Source organism: Cyclospora cayetanensis, unplaced genomic scaffold (genome assembly GCF_002999335.1).
Source record: "Cyclospora cayetanensis isolate NF1_C8 unplaced genomic scaffold, CcayRef3 CcayRef3_contig_32, whole genome shotgun sequence".
Taxonomy (NCBI): Eukaryota; Apicomplexa; class Conoidasida; order Eucoccidiorida; family Eimeriidae; genus Cyclospora; species Cyclospora cayetanensis.
The window spans coordinates 67,426-82,174 of NW_020312281.1; the positions used below are offsets into that span (position 1 = coordinate 67,426).

Here is a 14,749-nt window from a genome sequence, read left to right on the forward strand (position 1 = left end):
ACAGGCAGCCGGGACCTGTGGATAATTTTCTCTGTGACTGGCTGCTACACCCATGATATTAAAAAGTCGCCCCCATTTTGGTCTCTTCGGCATCAAAAAATCTCTGCTGGCTAGTTCAAAGCGGACTACGCAGCCGGTATTCCGTGCTGATTGAAGCAGCGCGAGTGCTGATTGAAGCAGCGCGAACCACACTATCGAAATGCCTGTGGCGTGCGCATTTGCACTGAGAGCTCTAAGATTCTTGTGGCTCCTGGTCGGCACGCCCCGCAAAATCTCCACGCATCATGTCATAAACTTCCTGGCGGTGCCAACCCCAAAACAAGGCGGTGCCTAGGGAGCCCGTAGCCGCAGCTACCATGGCTCCTCCCATGAGTAGGTGACCCGAGGCAAGCGCTGCGATACCGAGCCCCACCTTGATTCCTGCCCATAGCCCGCTGACCTAAGACGCACAGAAGTCGCAAAAAGCGCATCACTGACGCTAGTTCCAGCAGCCTTCTCTTGACACCCATGCTCTAGACGCAGTACACTCGGGAAGCTTTCTCGTATAACGCAAGGTTCTCATGCATGCTGTGACAACAGATCTCGGCTCGAAATAGCTTTGAGACAAGAACATATATAGGTGGCCAGAGACACTGAAAGTTGCACTCCCCCGTGGGTGCATACCCTCTCTTGTTGATTGCTATGTCCAGCTAGAGCACTGCCCTCGAGGCGGCATAAGGGGAAGCGCAGGCGTCAGAATAAATGAGCACTTCGACGTCTCACCTCCGGACCACCAGTGTTAACAAGTTCCGCAACGTGGTATCGCGCCTCAGAGATTGAAGGGGAGGAAATCAGCGCTACAGAGTGGTGTACCAGGTTGGCACTTCGGTTTCTCAGATGCCCTGCAACGAAATGAGGATTCAGCTTTCCCAAGAGCCTGACATGGGTGCTTCCACCGTCCTCTGGCTGCTGCTGTGAAGCTGCCTCTAGTGCTACATGGTCACCGGCGTCTGCTGAAATACGCCTTTTCGAGGCCCCGCATGCTCCAAAGAAAGGAGCAAGCAGGGCATCCATTTTCGTGTCGGCTCCCACAACTGCAGTATATGCTGCGCCTGCTGCCCGCTGTACTGCCTTAATCGATCGGCGTGAGGCCGCTGATAGTGCGCACTGAAAGGAAGACCATACAGTCTGTCTCGGCTGCTGAGTGACGTATTGTGCTGCTGTGGCTACCTCCGAGCTTACCTGTGCTGCGTCTCCTTCACGCAATTCCAGATGCATTCCTTGCCTAGTAAAAACTGCCACACCCGTGTCTTCCCCCACTTTATTCTGATTCTGCTGTACCGGCGAAGACCGAGCATTCGGTAATTGGACCGTTGCTTCACTAAGGGGAAAACGCTCCGCTGCGCACGCCGCACGCGCCTCCAGCAGATGCAGCGAGTGAATGCGCAATGCGTCGCTCTTGCCGCACTCTGTGTGGCTGTCTGAAGCCTCTAAAATGTTTCCACAACCACTGGTCTGGCCTATCTCTGATAAAAAGTTTGTATTTTTACCACTTGAGACCGTGTTCTCCCTTTTATGAAGGCCTCCTAAGGCCATATCATGTGCCGTATAAGAAGTGCCATCCGCATGAACTCCAGCTTGACCTAGCCCCTCAGCGCCTTCTGGAAGCACGCCTAAAGGACCAGTCGATCCCCCCAAAATTTTCGTCGCGGACAGGGAGCTCTCTTCTCCAATATCCATGCGTGGGGGGTGGTACGTCTGCAACAATTTGCCTCCAGCAGCGCGGCAATCAGCACCCTCTGGTCCGCTACCCTGCAGTATGGAAAAAGGATCTGCAATTGCAGAAATCCCGTTCTGCTCGCCGCATCGTTCATTGCTTGGAGAACAAACCCACCGAGGTGCGAGAGGCATGAATATGTGATCGTGCTCATGATCCGCCTTTCTCCCCTCATCAGCCTCTCCAGTCCCCAGAATAGCACGACTGCCATTCGCGCTTGCGTTCAGTGCTCCCGCTACACTGCCTGATTCTACAGCTTTGTCGCCTATTATTAACGCGATAGCCTCCCGCAGTCTCTCCTTTGTCGAACAGATCGGGTCTCTATTGGAGCTCTTCAAATTCATGTAGCCTACTGCTGCAAGCAGCGGCACTCTTGCGGCCTCCAAAAACACGGAGAAGTCAGTTGCTGCAACTGTTGAGGCAGTTGCTGACGCAACAGCGGTTGCTGTGGCTTTCGCAGCGCTCCATACCCTAGCAGCCACAGAAACGCTTCTTTGAAGTGGAGATGTAGCATGAGGGCAGGTGGGAGCAGGCAGGCTGCCAAGTGTGTCGTTTGCGAGTGCCGGTGTAGCCCTTGCATCTAGTAAGGCATCGTCTCCTTTGCAAGAAGCAACCGAGGCATCAATAAACGCCAGAGCAGCAGAAACATCATTTCGTGAGTGTGCTCTAGCAACAATAAGGAGGTCGGACAAGCTCGAGCTTGGAAGCAAATACCTTTTTTCGGCCTCTTCCTCTTCTGCTCTACACGCAAGCAGCACTGCAGCGCGAACAGGCGCAGATGGTGATAATGACTGAGATAAATCCGCTTCAGTTAGCATCCAACAAGGCACCTCGACGGCAAACTTTTCTGGATCACCCGAAAACAAAGAATTTGATTCCCCTATACATGAAACATCGCCTGCGCCAAGCTCTGCTGCGTACGCCCTGGAAAGACAGCTTCTCATGCAATCCCTCTCTAGCTGTATGAAAGCGCACACGTTCATTGATAATGCTTCGAAATCGGCGCCCCTCGGAAAAAGCCCCTTCAAGGTAGACACTGTAATTGCAATAGCCCTGGGTGCGCTCAATCGTTTACGAGACAAATTGCTTCTATTCCGCGTGCCGTAACCCCCAAAACTGACGCTCAAGCAGTGATGTATGAAGGTTCAAGGCTTTTATAAAGTATCATTAGCTCCACGGGCTGCTCAGTTCCACCATCCGGGGGCAAAACCATCCTATCTGTTGGTTAGCAAGTAGCAGCCTGCAGGCTCTGGGGGCTACAGCTTGGTGGATTGGTGTACAGTAGAAGCAAAAGTAGAAGAGCGTCACCCAATCAAAATAACGGAAGCCCTTAGAAGATGACTGGTGGGCGCAGGTGGGATGGTGGGTGAACTATGGATGAGGGATATATCCACCCAGGCTATGAGAGGGACGGAACAAATACGTTACAGTTGAACGCTGCCTCCAGCCCCTCTAGTTAATACACCGAACGAGGCAAGGCAAAAAAGGTCAAAGATTATAGTATATAAAACGGTACTCCTGTTGTGAAATGAAGAGTCTGTCGCCCATTGTGGAGATACACCCCGACCACTGCAATGATCGGATGTCGTCGTCGGGTGGTCACTGAGGCATTGCGGCCGGTTCACCGCAGAGTTCGAAGGACCTTTATACTGTTGCCTTAGGTGGCAGTAGCCTTGAGTGCTATGCTATAGGAGTGCCTGTATTGGCGAAGGAAGATACTATAGTTGGTGAAACGTGTGGACCGTGATACCACTGGTCTCGTAACACACTTCAGCACATCGACGTAGCACTGCAAACCGAAGTGATTGAGCCCTTGATAATGTTTTTGTTTGTATGTAAACTTTGAAACACACGAATTGAATTGTGGAAAAAGCAGGTTTACTGCTCGTTGCACGGATACCAGTAGTACTGTTGTGGGAAAGGAGATGCATGGTGGGCAGACCTACACGTAGGCAGACACCATTACACTAGTTTTGTGAATTCATCATCACGTTAAAACTAATCAGCTTGATTAGTTTTAATCTATCTTGTATTCGCAACAAAAAAGCTTTGGGTCCCCACTGCAAGGAAATAGTTGTGTACCAGGCTAAGCTACGCTTAAGAACATTGTACTAAACAGTGAGATTCCACTAAGAACCGGTAAACGGTTCTTTATTTCGTTCTTCGGTGTGTATCTTACGTATTGTAGAGTAGCATAAGATTAGTGCAAGAGGCGCAATAATGTGAATGTGGCACTAGACCTACATGCGATAAGTAACTGTATGGGATTGTTTGGAGACCTTAAAGAAGCACTTACGCTCACCCTACCTGTTTCTCCCCCCTCAATTCAAGAGCTCCTGGGTGCAGGAATAAGGTAGCTAGGGACTTTTCCAAAAAACCTTTTTTATCTTGCTATAAAGCTTGTGCTGAGTAACCCATGTTGTGTACACTTCTTCCCCGGCTCATCTAGTCGCTGTGGATACTGTGAGATGCAGGCCTCCCACAAAAGGTATCGGACTTCGACAAAGTCACTCACGTTTTTTGTATTTTGGTTCTTGTTGGCATAGTCTGGGGTTAATTTGCCATCTGGCTAAAGACCCAGACTGCGGCTAAAAGCCTGCTGGAGCAGCAGAAATCCGCTTGCAAGCACCTGTAAACGCAGTAGCTCCACAGTTGCTAGAAGGTCATGATTTGCCAGCCACTAGGATGCTCATGGATGCGTCGATTAGGTCATGCCACGGAAAAGTATGACCGGCAATTTGAATTGGCATATTGTCGAGGAGTTGATCAGCCGATTGGGGATATATCTCGCTGTATACCCTCTGGATAAAAATTCCGAGTGCCCCATACAGCATGACTATGGTAAGGAGAGGTATTAAAAATGAAGCTCTATATAAGTAGAGGACGTCATCTGCTTGGAGAAAATATTGCCGCTCAAGCCTTTACGCAAGCCTTGACCTATCGCGCATGGCTCATCTCAACAGAAAGCATAGCAGGGGTTGGAGAGCCCAACTATAAGGATCTACGAACACCTTGGTATTTCGAGAGATATCAAACCTTAGTTGCCACGAGGCAGGGTGTAGGCAAACAACTGGGTTATTAATATTATACCTCAGGTCTATGCCTACAATCACATCAGATCATCGTAGGATGGGCAGTGCCTCAGCGACTACACAAACAAATAAACAGTGAGACTTCCGCAACTGAGGGCCAATCTAAAGGATCAAGAGGAACCGAGCTCAACCAGTGCGTCTTTGGCCTTTAAGGTAGAGCCAAATCGGAGTTTAGAGCCTGTAAATGCTGAGGCTCCGTCCACCTGCGCTAGCCTACTGTCTATAGCCAGCGATAGGAAATGCTCGAGAAGGCCCACGCACCGAAAAAGTCACACACAGCCCCACAAGAGCGCACTTGCTTTTATCGTGGGAGGTTGAGTCATAAATTCCCAAACTGCAAATGCATGCTAAAGGCCCAGGAACTCCAATAAAGGGACAATACTCAGCAGAAGCAGGAAGCTTGGCAGCCAAAAAAGACGCATAAGGAAAAGAGCAAGACCCCTGGCACGCTGTGGCGCAGTGCAGGGGGCTAGAGAGGATCGAGCCCCAGTTGAGGATCCCTTGTAGGTCAGTTATATATTGAAACTCTCGGAACTGTCCGCTGACTATGCCGCGCATGCAGGTGACCCGTGTGGAGGTGGACAATACATCGGAAGCCGTAAAAATGCTAGATTATAGGACAGTTGAGCTCTGAGACCAGACTACAGGAAAGGGTTTGGTCAAGCGTGTTGAGGAACACCAGTTTCAATGGCTCACGGGGGAGCAGGTGCGGAAGTGGCTGCCTGTGGGAGAACACGTGGCTATGTTTAGCTAGCAACACTGGCCACTATGGACAATAATTGTCGTGTTCCTTGCTGATTGTCCTTCCACAGAGCATGCCCTGCCCGATTCAGCTACTTGCATTTACAGATATTGCATGCAAAGCCCCCTGTTATATTGTTAAGATGCCATCTACACTCAGACTTATGCTTAGGTACTAACGCGCTTGTTGCCTTTAGGTTCTTCCTTGAGCTACTTAGAGGCTTTAAAGTTGATTGTGCTGCATACGCCAGCCGTACTTGCCTGCAAACATTGCTCGACGAAGCACAGAGGCACTTCGGAGCTAAAACATATTTGGATTCCTTGTACACATTTTACTGCCCAGTTTTCTGGCAGCAGAAAGCTCAAGCATTCCAGCATCCCCACAGCAGCGAGCCACCGCACCGCCTCAAGCGTGGTCGTTTAATTCCTTCCTCATCTTCGGATAGTGCGTGTGCATTCTACCAGTCAAATTCACATTAGCGGTTGAATCAGACTTTTGCTGTCCTCTTTTGCAGTGTTTTCGCTGTTCTGTCTGCCTGGAGAGTGATGATAGTGCAGGAGCTTTTTCGCTGTCCTGCATTCAGTTGGTCCGGATGTGCCGGTACACGACACGAAGAAGTATGCTTTACGATAGGTGGTAAGACGCAGCGGACTAAGTCCAAACATTTTCTGCTACTATTTTATACTTGACGAAGAATCGGTGAGAAAATGAATACTTGGCTGTCTACCGGAATACCTCATTTATTGCAAGCTAGCATTCGCTTGAATGCAAAAATATGCAACGCTATGTGCGTATGTGTATACCAGCTGCTATGTCTAAGTCGCTGTGAATGCATGGAGCGCTTTGAAGAAACAGCTACGCGCAGATATGCTGTCTCTCCCCTCTCATTTGTGAAATCTCTGAGGGTCGCGGGGAGGGAAAGGCAATTGTTTTTAGGAACGATTAATTATTTTCCATCAAGTTCTTATGGAGTGTGAAGTTACATGTCTATTCGCGGAGACTAAATGGGGCCTTCTAGAGTGAATCGCGTTCAGGTAGAGTGCCCAAGGCCCATGATGGTTCTCCTCGGAGTTATTCGGCAATTATATATTCGGGAACAAAGCTCATTGGACATGGGAAACCCCGGTTTATGGCGCTTACACATTGTGAGAAGGTATCACAAATGAGATGGTACCCACAACAAAAGTCGCTTCAAGCGTACCCATTTCTTCACACTTGTGCCTGCTTTTTTTTAATTTCTGCATTGCAGCTGTGCATATATATTGGTGGAAAGCCAGATATTTAAGGCGATACAGCTGGTGAGAAATGGAACTTTGCTGGTCCCTAATTAAATGAAGGCTGGAAAATGTTTTTATCTGGCTTCTCTTCCAAATGGGCGCGAAATACACACATTTGCCCCAAGAAAAACTTCGCAAGCCGTTTACCCCATTAATTGTCACAGAAGGCATAAAAATGTGAAAAGTGCAGGTGCTCCCTGAGTGGATACCGTTACTGGAGGTAGCTCTCAGCAGAACATCAGTGAGAGGTGAAGGCCAGTATGTGGGGGTCTTCGTGCAAAAGTCCCTCAACCAATCCTCCCGAACAAGATGTAGATATGCCGCTACGCTCAGAATTCCTCATTCTCCCTAAATATGATAAGATCGAAATCGCTGTATCTTGAAATACAATGAAATCCGTGCCCCGGTGAACTTTGTTGGATCAGAGGATCGTTCGGCCTTCAATGATGTGCCCAACGCAAAAAGTAGCGCCTCCCACCTATTTTTGCCAATTGACGAAATGTTATCACACTAGCATGTTTTTTAGTTCTTGATTGCAGTGCATTCACACCTTTCACACACTTGTGCATATCCACCTTGGGGGGTCCTGTCGTTCTCAGGCCTCATGTAGTGTGAAACCGCGAGCACTGTGGTCCTGTTAGTTGTCGCTTTGCTCCTTTCGTCATGTCCCTGTTTCAAAGAAAGAAGGAACAGACTATTGCATCCGCTGGACAACAGTAGATCCACAAGGTTTCGCACGAATGTGCATAGAGAACGACGCAGGCCCCCCCAGGAGACCAGGGTGTCAAGGCACTCTTTTCACCCGATTATTCTATAGAAGGTACGGATGTGTGGAATATATATATCAGATTTCTGTCCTATAACCAGCTACCAAGCCCATTCAACAGCCTTTTACACCTCCGTTGAGCATCGAGACCAGGCAAGGTCTTTCAGACTTTGGTTTCAAGTTACTGCCAGCAGCCAAAACTCTTCTGCGGAGCTAGAGGAATTTGTCAGCAAAGAATCCCGAGGAGAAGCCGGTCGAGACAGCTAGCTTTCTTGGAGGCGGAAAAGTATGACATGGTTGTGCAGTTTATTCCAAGCCGCGGGTCTTACAATAGTGGTGCTTCTGAGTGCGAATACTGTTCTCGAAGTACACAGTACCGGTAAGTCCAACCCAGGAGAAATGCACAATGGTAGCAAGGCGCCATTGTTGCCTCGCACACATCAGGCCATCCATGAGTTGTCTTGGAGCAGTCTTTAATTCAACGCGATGTCCAATGAGCCTTCTTTCTGATGCGACAAGCGCATACTATCCGAGAGCCTATGACAGCTTCCAGGGGCTTGAATGAAGCTTTGGGCTGTCATTATCTGTCATGTCGCACTGGCGTTGTGCAGATGCATCTGGACAGGACGCTCTTCGGGAAAGTCTAGAATATGTCACAGACTTTGCACCCCAAACGGCATTTTCCAGGGCGCTCGATAGCTTTCAGAATGCAGAGCTAAAGGGGCAGTCACGCTATCGCAGCTACCAGCCATGGATGTACTTACAGGTGTGCTCAGTGGCCCCCTTGCCACTTCGTATGGATGAGTGGATGAAGGGGGAGTGGCTAGGCAAAAACCCGGATCTTCTTTTTGCATCTGGTGTTTCTTAAACACGAATGTTGTCGTTGCATTTGTGTGCAAATGTTTCCCCTGTGGTTAGCTAGCAACCAGCAGGTCTCGTCGGAAGAAAACCGTCTTAACATCTAAAGATAGAGAGCTGAGGAGAGCGGCAGAAGAACGCAGAAATAGGTTAGAGGGACGCAAAGGTCAGCGCGCGAACGATGATGATGGCATGCGAAATTCGATAGACGAAGCTTCACCAAAAGATCGAAGAGCTTCCAAGCCTGATCAAACAGGAAGTGGCCCGTCAAGTTTGGCACTTCCTCGCCTTGGGACACCCACCTCGCCTGGGCCAGCTAAACCAAGCTCGCTGCCATCGCCCGTTGCCAAAGGATTTAAGGCTGTTTTAGATACAAAGCATAAATTCGAGCTATCCGATGATGAAACCCAAGAGGAGAAATCTAAGCCATCGCCCAGTAAATCACAGGTGCCAGCTGTAGCCGTAACAACACCTCCAGAAGCCCAGCAGCAACTGTCGGACCCCTCAAACGTCAAGCCAGAAGCAAAAAATGCGACAACTGTCGTGACTGCGGTGGTGCACCCACCTCCCCTTCCAACAAAACCTCCCCTTCCAACAAAACCTCCCCTTCCACCAAAACCTCCTGTTCCACCAAAAAAAGGCCATTCACAAGCCCTAAGTGATACTAACAAGGGAGCGTCACAAGAGCACGCAGATGGCCAGGCTTCAAGAGCTACGTCAAGTATGGTATCGCCTCATGTACCAAGCTCGGGTACCTCGTCACATGTTGCACGGCAAAGGGGTGTGGTAGCATCCGAACAGTTAGCTAATATAATAACACAGGAAAGTTCCAGCACGGAGAGCGATCAAGATGGTTTTAATCATAGGGCCTCCAGAAGAGGCTCGGGGACTACCCTAAATGCAGACGAGGAAGCACCTGAAGGTGATCAAGATTCTATCGCTAATCTTGTGAGGAGCGGTGTTGGCAAAGGTGAGTGATAATGCTGAAAAGTGCTGCCGGATCCCGTCTTTGTTGGCATTATATTGAATTACGGGGACTCAACTGAAAGTGGAAGTTTAACATGCCCACCACCGGTTCGAGCTCGCTTACTCTTTCAGTGACTCTTATTTGCATCTTGCCTGCTCTGGGGCTTCTCTACACTAGTATGGGCTGACAAAACGCGTAGTATGTACTGGGTTTTATTTATTGTGTGCAGATCTCTTAAATTGCATTGTAATGCCCCTGAGCTTTCATGACATGGATTCACGTGTTGACACATTCTGCCGCAAGCTAAAGCAAAAGCAGATTAGGTACCCGAACCATCCGCATCAAACTGCCTGCCGGAAGATGGCCAAGCATGTCGTTCTGCAGTTCCAACGCATACGCAACGAGTGCGAGACGAGCGTTTACAGTGCGTCCTAACAACTATACCGTGTCCAAAAGTATGCGCGCAGATTTCAGGCTATTTTAGTAAGGAACTTTAGCTTACTATACGACTATAGGTTTGCATAGTAACAATTCTAAAATTGTCACAGTTCATGTTTGCTTACAGGTTGTCTGAAGATGTTGTGGCTTTCGACCGTGACCCCTGGATTCACCAGATTTACAAATATCATGGGGCGTACGCCGCTTTCGTCGCAGAATCCTACAACAGGAGGCTCATTTTGTCGCATAGCAAACATGTCTATCAGCAAAAATCCTTGAAGATAGAAATCTTTTGTCAATTATACCAAAATATAATCGTCTACAGCACGGTAGTGTTGCTGTGGCACTCAAAGAAAAGCGAGGAGAAATGAGATTGATTATTAGGGCAGTGAATTGTCTCTGGAGCCATATTGCGTATTGCACAAAGGTTTTCTTGGCACTAACCGCTTTGTGAGTATTTATCTTGTGTATGCCATTTGAATGCGCTTCAGTTCCTGAGGTTGCTAGCGTCAGTGATGTTACGAAGTACATTATGGACGTGCTACAGCCTTCGAGTACCATGAAAAGCTGGCAGTACCCTAACTTGGAAACGAATGCTTGCATGTTCTCTCGAGGGTATTCGCGCATACTAAAGAACCATGAAACGAGCCCCGGCGAAAGGTTGATAGGCAAAGAATCGTCTTCACATGCCTCACAGCGACGGAGAATGGTGAGTCACTCCGTTTCGTTACTTGCAGTGATCCGGAGACATCTATACTGCAAAACCAAGCATCGCTGATCCAACTGCATAGAGAGGTGATACTGTAACTCTTTCCACAAGACAACAAGATTCGACAGAATGCGCCACGAGTGTGTATGATGGAGCAAAATACTTTTGCAGATCATCATCCCAGAAAACATGTTCTATGTCCTGGCCTCAGATGCTTACTCTACAGCTACTTTTGCTATTTTTACAGCAGCAACTCGTCGATCCAGCAATGATTGGCTTCTTGTTGAGCCTTTTTGAAATGCGCGAGTGCGATAAGATGCTGAAGAAGGAGCCGCGATACACGGTTCGTGAAGGCTTAATTGTTTCCTCCAGGGGGCTTTTCCAGGCATTGCTCGCAGACGTAGTGTCCGAGGCGTTTGTAATTGACTGGCAAAGGTGTAAAACTCCGGAAACAACTGCCATAGGCTCCAAGGCCAGCATTCTCTGTGCAAACCTAAAGGCAAACGCGAAGCTGCGAACCACGTTGTGGCCAATTCTTCAGCTTGTAGCTGCCCAAAAATGGCAGGCGGCTATGGAAAGGGCAGCAACCTTTACTAGCGAATTTGAAAAAGCGGTGGTTGAAGAAAATGAACTGCATGCTGCACAGGCAACTGTCAAGGTGAATGTGACAATGGCTGTTACCCTATGTAAGTTTGCTGGCACCTGTTTGCAAAGTCAATATACAAGGGAAGTGTGTGTAATTGGGGCATCTAGGACTGCCCTCTCGGCTTGAAATTTGTGAGGCAGGCTAAAACATGGATCAATAGGTTAAGGTGACACCGCTGTGCTCACGTTTTCTTTTGCAGTCTTCGGGCTCTCCAACTGGAAGGGGAAGCTACTCAGCTGGCTTTCTGGAAAAAGATTCATCGCATCAATACTGCGTAAAGTGTTGGGAGAAGTGGCTGCAGCAGTCTTTGCGGATAATGAAGCTGCAAGAGAGTTTGCAACACTCGTTAGAAGCGCAGAGAAGTACGCAGACCCAAGCACAGAGGCTATACTCGAGCATGCCCAAGTACTTATGATACCCATTACTGTTGAAGCTCGTTTTTACTGCCAAACTGGAAGTGCTGGATTGGGGAAAATGGTGGGTGACGCCTTAAAAACAAGCATTAGGTCTCTTGCCCGCCTACAGAAACGAGAAAGCAGAAGAGTCCAACGGAGGAAAAGCACTCGAAGTACTGTTGGCGGAGCCCAGGGGAGCCTTTTGGAGAGGCATGGCTCGCTTACCTCCGTATATACGTTTTCTTCACATCCACCTCAGCCCGTTCAAACTCCTGAAGTCCAATACAACTACCCCACCTCATTTCTCAGAATGGCTGAAGCCCCGCCCGAGCCGGAAAGAAGTGTTATGGAAGCCATTGTAGTTTCATTAAATCAATTCAACTTCAGAAAGATCCTGGCGAAAATCGAGGGTGCCAGCAAACCATTGTTCGAGAAAGCCAGCAAGATAAGGCGGTCTTGGTGGTCAACGCTTCTCAGAATGCTAAGGAATCTGAGGACATTGGACAAGGTACTACTGGCACTAGCTACGCTAGTGGTGCTTCACCTGTTCGTCATTAACTTCCTCTTCTCACTAGTGGCGGGTATGGTTTCTCATGCCATTGGCGCCTTTTGCGTGCTGATGGTCGTGCTCTTGCTGGTGGACCTTCTTCGTGAGCAACTCAGAAGACATGAAGCCACTAGAGAAGAAGGCGAGTAACTCAACAACAAAGGCATCGACGGAATGGGGAATTCGCTACGGCCCGTGGACGAAAGTGTGCCTTTCATGGTGCTGCTAAGTCTAACTTTTTGAACAGTCACAAGCAAACCATCCTCGCCGTAGCATCATACGGGATGTATCCTGCATTGCGTTCATATGTCGCTACGAAGCCGCGTATTTGCAATCCAGCCTGTCGACACAGTCGATCCAACGTTTGAGACGATGGGACCCTCCCGCCGATTAGCTACCGCAGAAAACCTACAGTAAGAGGTTGCTGAATTAAGTCTGGTGGCAGGAATTCTTTCAACGACAAGGTATTAGAGTGGGGAATTCCATGTCGAGGCGTAAATGCCGACACCCGTTTGGTATTTACAGCAGCATATTTGTGAGGAGACATGTGATTGCCAAACGCAGTCGGCTGTGCAACGGAAGGGGCACTGAACAATTTTGAAAATTGAGGTTTCTAAAAGGTTTTGTTTTACAACAAACTATATTATTGCTTCACCTAGTAGCTCCGGGTGGTAGCACTCCATTCTAGTTGCACATTCTTTATCGATCCACACTCCAAGCGTCGTCCTCAGCAAGCACTTCGTACAAGAGTTCACAGACAGTGGATGTAGGTTCTTTGCGGCTGGCATTTGGGAATAAAACACTGCATTCGCCTTGCTCTTTTGAACGAATAATAGTCGAGCTGAGGGGCGGCAACCGCCTACGGAGTGTCCATGCAGAGAGCTTTGTTTCGTGTTCCCGTGTTTTTCTGAATGACAGGAACTTCTTTCTACTGTCTCTATAAGCCTTCCACATGAGCGAAGTCCCGAAGGAACCCACGGCAAGGGCAACTACAAAGCTGCCAATCAGTAAATTGCCGGAAAACACTGTAAGAAGGCCAACACCAACCTTAACCGTAGACCATACGCAACCCAGCTGCAAAGCCAAGCACAGAACGCACAATAACAATTCACCAAGTAACCAGTTGTCCAAGAATTGAGCACCCAAGCGGGAAAGTATTGTGGTAAGGAGTACGGTATAGGCAGCTCAAACATGACTATCCTTTGTGTTGGAACTGCTGCGAGGATGTGCAGTCAATTAAACAGTGAGATGTCATGTATCTATTCATCCCCCCCTTGGACTTTAAATGCAAAATTGCAAAGTGATATTTACGTTGAATGCTCACCTCGGGGCCGCTAAGATGAACAATTTCTGTCAAATGGTGCTGTACCTCGGCAAAGGATGTCGCAGAGGTAAGCCCAACACTGTGCTTGAAAAGCGCGTGGCTGAGCACCTGAAATTCCTTAGTCACGGAACCTTGCAGTTGCTTCACGCAGTCAAGGAATTCTTGCAGCGAGCCAGTTACATCTTTTGTGCTTGCCTGTTCCTTGAAGTTCGTTAGGACGCCTACCGTATCTTGAAGTTCACGCGATTCAGTGATTTCTGTCTCGTTATTCATAGCTTCCGCTTCAAACCAGGCGTCCAAGTCTGCTCGATTCGTGTTTTCTTCGCTTGAAAGGCAGGCTTTTATAGATGATGATGAGGGTTTCGCTGGAGGGGCTATTGGCTTCCGCAAAGGGTGTTTACTAAGATTGGCTCGAACGAACTGCCAGAGCCTGCCATGATTTAGGATTAATGTGTACTGCTCGCTCTCTGGTTCATGGTTGATACGATTGGGGGTGGTGTGGTCTGAATTGACCCTTGCCCGTGGTCCCTTTGCGTTGCCCATCTAGTACAGAAGCCTGGTACATTGAAGCTGCTAAGCACATGCTGAAAAATGGTGAGGGTGCTGCGTGGCAACGATATGCGTTCGCAGCTGCATGTTACCGGCTACAACCACCTCATAAAATGAGACTGGATTGCCTTGTGGGGGTCAGCGGGGGGAGGAACTGAAGAACACAGTGAAATGGAGGGCGAATAAGACTACGCGCTACGGCATACAATCGTGCCTTGGAATTGTTGCATAACAAAAGGCTTTGAGCTGCCGTTCCCGATCCTCACAGAGAGCCAGTACATACACATAGCTGTGGGGCAGATGAAAGAAAGCAGCCCCTACCTTTCTCCTCATCACCTCATAACGAAGCGATTGATAGCGAGGAAAAGGTTTGATTTCCCAAGTAGAAAGAGTTCCAGGTGGAATCTAGAAGGCGCATAGGAAATTCTGAGTCAATTTGTAGATCGCCAGCACACACTTGTGAGCGATCCGCGTGGGTTTGAGTGCTTTAAAGCGGCTCACATCCTCCTGTTTTACTGTGTACGTCGGTAGTACACTCAAACTATTTATTCGGGCCAAAAAAATATGCAGAATTGCTCACTTTTGCAATTGTAACTCAAAGGATCGATGCCAAGACGGTGGCTGACTCACGAACCGCTGCTCCCTGTCGTTGCTCGGCTCCAGAAGAGCAGCACAACCATGTA

The 14,749-nt window shown here is 48.6% G+C and overlaps 3 protein-coding genes across 3 annotated transcripts; 1 reads left to right on the forward strand and 2 right to left on the reverse strand.

Moving 5' to 3' along the window:
- Positions 1-232: 232 nt before the first annotated feature.
- On the reverse strand, positions 233-2,969 carry LOC34618667. Its single transcript, XM_022731985.2, has 3 exons — positions 2,941-2,969; positions 763-2,878; positions 233-439 (listed from the first exon to the last, which is right to left on the reverse strand). Exons 1-3 carry the CDS (start codon positions 2,967-2,969, stop codon positions 233-235), a joined length of 2,352 nt encoding a protein of 783 aa, XP_022586777.2.
- Positions 2,970-8,222: 5,253 nt separating this feature from the next.
- On the forward strand, positions 8,223-12,204 carry LOC34618666. Its single transcript, XM_026333892.1, has 8 exons — positions 8,223-8,399; positions 8,552-9,461; positions 9,688-9,882; positions 10,024-10,092; positions 10,388-10,543; positions 10,815-11,291; positions 11,418-11,856; positions 12,009-12,204. Exons 1-8 carry the CDS (start codon positions 8,223-8,225, stop codon positions 12,202-12,204), a joined length of 2,619 nt encoding a protein of 872 aa, XP_026189677.1.
- Positions 12,205-12,892: 688 nt separating this feature from the next.
- LOC34618665 lies at positions 12,893-14,060 on the reverse strand. The gene is made up of 2 exons (XM_022731983.1): positions 13,518-14,060; positions 12,893-13,267 (listed from the first exon to the last, which is right to left on the reverse strand). Exons 1-2 carry the CDS (start codon positions 14,058-14,060, stop codon positions 12,893-12,895), a joined length of 918 nt encoding a protein of 305 aa, XP_022586775.1.
- Positions 14,061-14,749: the final 689 nt, after the last annotated feature.

Bases quoted from the DNA above. Each gene is read 5' to 3' on its own strand.
- LOC34618665 (XM_022731983.1), bottom strand. From the start codon at position 14,060: ATGGGCAACGCAAAGGGACCACGGGCAAGGGTCAATTCAGACCACACC. The intron at 13,268-13,517 runs GTGAGCATTCAA...TTGGCTTTGCAG, and splicing joins TTCATCTTAGCGGCCCCGAG to CTGGGTTGCGTATGGTCTAC.
- LOC34618666 (XM_026333892.1), top strand. From the start codon at position 8,223: ATGTCGCACTGGCGTTGTGCAGATGCATCTGGACAGGACGCTCTTCGG. The intron at 8,400-8,551 runs GTGTGCTCAGTG...CCCTGTGGTTAG, and splicing joins AGCCATGGATGTACTTACAG to CTAGCAACCAGCAGGTCTCG. The intron at 10,544-10,814 runs GCCCCGGCGAAA...TGTCCTGGCCTC, and splicing joins ACTAAAGAACCATGAAACGA to AGATGCTTACTCTACAGCTA.
- LOC34618667 (XM_022731985.2), bottom strand. From the start codon at position 2,969: ATGGTTTTGCCCCCGGATGGTGGAACTGA. The intron at 2,879-2,940 runs GCAGCCCGTGGA...TCACTGCTTGAG, and splicing joins CCCCCGGATGGTGGAACTGA to CGTCAGTTTTGGGGGTTACG. The intron at 440-762 runs GTGAGACGTCGA...TGTGCGTCTTAG, and splicing joins TTAACACTGGTGGTCCGGAG to GTCAGCGGGCTATGGGCAGG.